Genomic DNA, 6969 nt, shown 5'->3' with positions numbered 1-6969 from the left:
ATATATATATATATATATATATATATATATATATATGCGTGTGTGTGTGTGCGTGTGTGTGCACGTATCCCTTGCATTTACAGTTATAGGTGGCATGTATTCAGCAAGTGCTGAGGCAGCTACATTGCATATTTTGGACTGTAATGTGCATGGAGTTGAAGCCATGCTTCATTTTGATGCTTCTTGTGATTGGAAAGCTGTGTAAATAAGCCCTGAAAGACTGGTATGCCGTGCCCAACCCATGTGTTTTTTTACTACATTGTCTCATTGTGAATGTGGGTGTTTCTAAAAATTGTGTTAGACAGAGCTGCCGTCACCTAAAGCTCTGTAACTGCAAAAGAACATTTTAAGCAGATTATTAGGGAGCATTGCTACAAGTCAGGAGGGCTTTGGCTCTACACCAAGTAGAGAGAGTGAATCTTGTGCCCAAACATTATGAAGTGCTCCTGTACAGAATGCATACCCACTAAACTCCCTCTAACTCATCCTGTCACCTCAACCCAAAACACCTGCTAGTTATCCTCAAGTGACCCACTGTCCGGTATTCAGATGGGAAAGCTTCAAGATGTCTGTGCAAAAATTCCAGATAGCAAGGCTACAGCAGTAAAAGGTCAGTGTGGATCCTAACTGTTGTGATAACAGGACCCATAAGCTCATCTGTATGACGTCCATTCAGAGATACAAGGCACCAGGCCTCAAAGAACAAGGTCCAAACTAAATAGGAATAAATAAACAGCAAGGAAAGCATGAATAGATTAAATAAACACCCAGATCTTTAGCAGTAACAGAGGGATCACCAGACTGGGTCAATTTGAAGTTGTCTAGACCAGTATCCTGCTCCAAACAATGATGGATACTAGGCATTTCAGAGGAGAATGCAAGACCCCTAAAGGAAACATAGGTGGGATAACATAGCCACAGCATTAAGTCTCTGCCTCATCAGTTAATAGTTACGGAGTGACTGAGGGCCTTGTTACACCTTACACTGAGCTGCACAAATGTTGATGGGATGGTAGTGCTAGCTCAGTTTTGGAGCAGGCACTTATATAGGCCAGCAGCGGCCTGGGCGACTGAGAGGTTACCTCCACTCCTATTCCAGGCTCCCCACTTTCCCTTGGGGCTCTCCCCATTGCTCCCTCCTTGGCCCAAGGGGTTCCTCTCTGCCTCCTGCCTCCCCCCGCCCCCAGGGCATTACTTACTTGTGGTTGCCTTTGCTGTCTGTCCAAGAGGCACAGGCAAGGAAGGATTCACCTGCCTTCCCAGGTGCCAGTGCTGCTGGGCTGCTGCTCGTCTGGTGGGAGGGAGGGAGGGGAGGAGGGGGGCAATGGGCCTAATTCAGGCCAGCAGAGGAAGAGGGCAGGTGGGGCATCAGGTGTTTCCTAGAGCATCTCTACCTCAGTGTAACAATCCTGCCCTAGAGTGGCCTCACTTTGAGCTCCCTAAGGAGTGCTTAAAAGTAGTTTCAGAAGTTAATGCGTGGACAATTGAGGAGTTAAGTGCTCCTCGAGCCACCCAAAATCACGGTGTAACAAGGCCCTAAATCTCTAGAAAGTTCAAGAGTGTTAATTGTGCTTTTTTCTGGGTGTTTATAAATGACAGATCCCTTTATGTATTTTAGTAAGTTCCTGGTCTCAGTGATTTCTTGTAGCAATGAGTTCCACAGTCTAAGCGTGTATTGTGTGGAAAAGGATGGAAGTGGTAGCTAGAAACAAGGGCCAGTCATGTAAAAGCTTTGTTTTTTTAATCAACCCATAAGCCCTGAGTCTGAATGGTTTGTCTCAGGTCAGAGTGGAAGTCTGTGCCAGAACCACAGCTGAACCCCAGCCTTCTGACTCCCAGCCCAGTGCTTTAACCACAACCTTCCCAATCAAACTCCCCAAAGGTTTGTTTCAGGCCCATCTCTAATAACTATGTTAAATGATGGCAAGTGGTGACAGCTCTGCCTGAAAAAAATAAAAAGGTTGGAAAGAACAAGTCATGCTGAGAGCAGGGACCTGAGTGGTACATTAAAATGAATAATTAAGACTTGGATTCCTTTACGGAAGAAAGGAATTCATTGCTGCTCTCTTCTCTGGCCAAGGACAACATTTGTTATTGAATTGTGTTTTGTGAGACAAGACACAAATGGGATTATTTTCTGCTACCTGAGTAATCGTCCCACAGAATTATGCACTATGAATGATTATACCAGTGTGTTAGTTTGAACATTTTATACCAAAGCTCTAAAACTGATGTTGCATTTCTGTGGCTCTCAATCAGATTGACTTTCAGTAAGACAAGGAAAGAAACATGCTAAGAAAGGCATTCTTCTCAATGCTTTAGAAGTCTTGGCACCTATGTACAAGATGCACTGGCACAAAAGGGAATGAAGGGTCTGATTTTGAACTCACACCCGTGTAACCTGAACCCACTTCAGTGGGATTCCTCTTGATGTACATGAGCATCAGTGAGATCACATTCAAGTGAGTCAGATGAGCTAAAAGTCAGAGTCGTCTGATTATTTGCCTATTTGTGCCCGTGTAGTCCCTTATACCAATGCAAAGTGGGTATAAAACACCATAAAAACCTAATTGTAATTCAGTTTGCATGTCAATGCCAGTTCATGGCGGAGCTCAGTGGAGAATCCAGGCTAGGAAATGTAATTAAAGAGATAGTGATCACAGCTACACGAGATGCTGATGGCGCTGTTGTTACTGTGCAATCATTTAGTACTTACATACACATTTAGTACTTGTGCATGCAAGTACTAAATGACTGCCTAGTAACTCCGATTACTGCGCAGTAGCGTCCCCGATGGCTTTTTGGTGATGCTGACTGTGCGGTAGCTCGTTACTACTAGCATCTCATGCCACGTGATGCTACTGTGCATTAGTAATGAGCTACTGTGCAGTCAGCATCTCATATAAATGTGACTACTATCTGCTTAAAAGTTTATCCAACCGTGCTTATGCTGAATCTCAAAAAATATTTTTTCTGCATTATTATTTTTAATGGGTATGTCTACATGTCACTGTATGGCGATGTTGTTACTGCGCCTTTTTGAAGTATTAAAATACGGTGCCCATACTCTGTCGTATGGACGGCGCATGCTTAAATTTCTCTTCTACGTTGCCGTAGCAGTGCACTATAAGTAGGAAGCGTGCCGTTATGGCAGTATAACTAGCGATCACTTGTAGACCCGCATGATCACTACATCACCATAGCACGCCCTACAGCAACGTAGCATGTAGCTACATCATCGTAGGGCAACATGTAGATGCTCCCAGTATAAACACAAACAGCTGCCTTAAAAGAAGCACCCATATCCAACTAGTCTGAACTTACACCTGTGGCAGCACTTGGAGCATGAAGGACAGGCTTTTTATGGCTGAACTGAGAGCAAAGTCCTTGAATTTCACTTCCCAACCTGCACAAATTAAATAAGAAAAGGAAACCTGCCTAGTAAACTGTTTTAATTCCCTTTGGTTAATCTAAGGTGATATTAGGTGTAAGCACCCAATAAAGAAATCTGTTTGTTTGAGTCTGGTGATTTTTTTGAAGCTGAAACTGTCTCTAAAAATAAGCAGAATCTGCAGCCAGAGCTGCTTGGGATGGAAAAAGCCTATTGCAGCACTGAATTCATGTCCCTGCAGGGGAAGTGCACATACCCATTAGCAGATATATGTTTAGCATGTAGAAGTTAGCATGGAGGCCATCTCCCCATGTTGTCTATACGATTTGTGAGTGTGCCTGTTCCCTGGCCCAACCTATAACACATCTCAGTTGATATATGGCTTGCTCAGTGTGGGCCTGTGTTCGTCCTGTTCCTGAAGTGGGTTTGTATGCTGCCGATGTATGCATGTGTCCATGTGTATTGCCCATGGGCAATGTATTGCATAAGAAGAAACTTTGGTCCTTGGTTCAGATTATAGCTGAGTAAATGTTGCTGCTTGCCCATGGGCAACTTTTAAGGGAAGTGTTCTGGAAATATATCAGACATAGGCTAGAGGTTGAGTTGGGGAGTTTGCAATCTTACCCTTCTCTTCTTTGGTCTATAGGAGAATCCTTGAGCTTTGCTGATGATTTGCTCTCTGGCCTTGCAACGTCCTGTGTGGCAGCTGGTAGGAGCCATGGAGAGGTCCCCGAAATCAGCCTCTATTCAGTCATTTTCAAGTGCCTGGAACCTGATGGCCTGTACAAGTAAGAAATGATGGGGTGGGATGGGGTGGAGGGAGGAGATCATGAGGACTCTCCAGCGACTGATGTAACTGCTGTCTAATACTTTTATTGCAGTTGTGCCTCAAAACTTCCATCTAGTTGGATCACTGTTGTTCTAGGAGCTGTAAAAAGAGAGCTTCTTTCTATGGATCTGTGCATTAGGGTTGAAGTAAAAAAACTGAAAGCCAGTTTTCCAGCAGTGCAGATTATGGGACTGTTTACATCTGGGCTTTTGGGTTGGTTCCATCCTTAGGTAGACAAGACACATGGGACCTCATTGAAGCAAGCCTGCCTCTGATATATGATAAAATTGCAATCCCATTCATGAAGGGATGTCGTTTGCTTCATCTAATGACTTCACCCAACAAGGAGTAGGCAAAACCACCTGCTTTTTCTCAGTTCCTGATGAGCAAAGAGTAGCCAGATAACAAGGCAAATAGCAACCTCAGTGCCATTTGCAGCAGTGGCACCTTGTGCCTATTTACATGTGTTCGCTTTCACCGCAGGGAGGACAATAACAGAGCAGAGAGAGCCACTCCATCTATCTGATATGTATATAACAACCCTTGGAGAGCAGGACTAGAGTCCTTGCTCGACTCACCTGAGGTGCTGTTTGTGGAGGAGAGGGGGTTCAAAGGCAAGGCATTTGATTTTCTCCTTAGCCCATGGCATGTAATTTATGACCCAAGCAATGTGATTATTTCAACACGTGTGCATTTGATTCTTCTCTGTGCTGGGGGGCTTTTCAGGCTTTTCCAATCTCCTTTCCTAACAGATGCCTCAGAAATATAAGCTCTAAGAAATGAAAAGGGTCAAAGTGAAGAAATGAGAGCATTGGCAAAATGAGCTTTTTTGCACTGAGGCAGTTGTATACACTGGGGAAGCAGAGCTGTGATCACCTCTCCCTGATCCTTTCCAGGTAGCAGTCCCTACCCTGGTATCAGTGATCTTCAGTACTGGCAAGGCTGCAAAATGCTGATCTCCAGTACATCTGCTCATGGTCTGAGAACAGTCTGGGTCCCAGCATACAGTTAACCTACGGACCTGTATGAAGCAGCTTTTCTCTGGTGCTGCTCTGTGATGGGAACACAATGAATAAGATCCCTAGTCCTGGTCAGATTTTCTTTTAGGATAGGCGTGCCTGTATTTTGTATCTGCCAAGCTGCTCTTGCTCTTGGCAGTATACAGGACAAACATCTTTGTCTAAAGCAACTCCCCCAAGAAAGTGTCTCACTCATTGCTTTTGTGAAAGGACCAGATGAAGAAATTAGGCTCCATGTCACCCATTACTTCTGTGGAGGGTGAGAAAGCACTTATTACCCTACCAGGACAGACAAAGTTCTCAGTTCTCTCTGACCCCAGTGGAAATCAGGAGTAGCTCTGCTAAGACAATGGAGCTATGCTGGCCTAAAACCAGCATAACAGAGATTGGAAAGTGACCTCCATGGGAGTGACCAGTGCCACACGTAGGTACCTCCCAAGTTCTGCTCTCTCCATTGCCACTATTGACAGATAAAAGCAGATGGCCCCATGTTTGTGAGCGTATGGTACAACCTGCAGCCTTACCCTTCCTTACCCCCAAGAGTTGCAGTCAGCAGAGCGGGGAGGATAGGGGAAGTAGGAGAGCAGATTTTAAAAAAAGGGAGAGAGAGAGAAACACCCAGGGCTTAATGTCAGAGCGGCTGTAATAATTAAAACACATTTTGTATTGAGTAATGAAACTTTTTATGGGACCACAAAGGCAGTTAAACTGAGAGCTGGCAAATGGTCTGTCAGCGAGAACTTTTTAAGATCTTGATTAATACTTTCCCTTTGCCTCCCCCTTCCACCCCCCCCAGTTAAATATGTTGACAGCCTCCAAAGAAGGCAAGGCCTTTATTATGCATCTCTGTTGAAGCAGCCAGAAGCAGGTTCCAAACGGTGCCTCTTGCCATTTAATAATTTTTAAAGTTTCCTTGTTATATATGTATATATCATTATTAATATCACTGGGAATAGGGCTACTCTGAAAAGATGCCAGGGATAGGCTGGAACGGTCACAGAGCTTGCTAGGAATTCACCTCCAATAAAATTCCAGTCTCTTGCAAGCCGTTGGCAGTTTGGTCTCTGTTTCTCGGTGGCACCAGCCAAAGGAGGAGCCATTGTATTTGCCCTCTGGCTATTCAAGTAGCTGATCTTGAGGTTAAAGGGCTGATCTGGACATCAGGAGATCTGAGTACCAAGTCCCAGACTCACTGGTTGATCTGTCAAGTCTTCTCTGACTTAGTTTCCTCACCTGCAAAATTAGGATGATGATGATACCTGCTTGCCTGCCCATGGCTTCATTTATTGTCATGTTTTAAGGGCTCAGGCCTCTTCAGATGGAAAGGATAAAGTTTTACCACATGCTTTATCTATCCCAAGGGAGCAAAGAAAAAGAATCACTTTCTCCTTGGCCCAAAAAAATGGCCTCTGCTACACAAACATGAGTTGCAGAGAGACAGAAGTGAGGTGAGGGTCCTCAGCTAGTCAGCCTAGCTTCTCTCTAGCAAAGCTGTGTGTGCATTTAGCAGGGCAGTTGAATGGAAAGCTGCTGCTCTCTGCAGATGCTTCCAGGGAAGTGGGCCTAATTTGTACAGGAGCTTGATGGGTAAAATGATGCAGCAGCTTTCTGCATTAACAACTTGATTCATCTCACACTGGCATCAGTGGCAGCCAGTCCATGGGCATCAAACAACTTTGGAGGCGGTCCTCTCAGTGTGTCTTTCCAGTACAAGTCAATGTGCCTTACCA

General features: G+C 44.6%; 1 protein-coding gene across 5 annotated transcripts in view; it reads left to right on the top strand.

Annotated features, from left to right (window-relative positions):
* ASTN2 (astrotactin 2) overlaps positions 1-6969 on the top strand; it is a 585314-nt gene that overhangs the window by 527398 nt on the left and 50947 nt on the right. For all 5 annotated transcript variants that reach the window (XM_019540648.1, XM_019540647.1, XM_019540645.1 and 2 more), the window contains one exon: positions 4038-4179. In XM_019540648.1, the coding sequence (XP_019396193.1) occupies positions 4038-4179 (142 nt within the window). The remainder of the gene's footprint in view (positions 1-4037; positions 4180-6969) is intronic.

The sequence above is a fragment of the Crocodylus porosus genome, unplaced genomic scaffold (assembly GCF_001723895.1).
Source record: "Crocodylus porosus isolate Cpor-Errol unplaced genomic scaffold, CroPor_comp1, whole genome shotgun sequence".
NCBI lineage: Eukaryota > Metazoa > Chordata > Crocodylia > Crocodylidae > Crocodylus > Crocodylus porosus.
The sequence above is the reverse complement of the archived record's forward strand: the minus strand, read 5'-3'. Positions and strand labels throughout refer to the sequence as shown.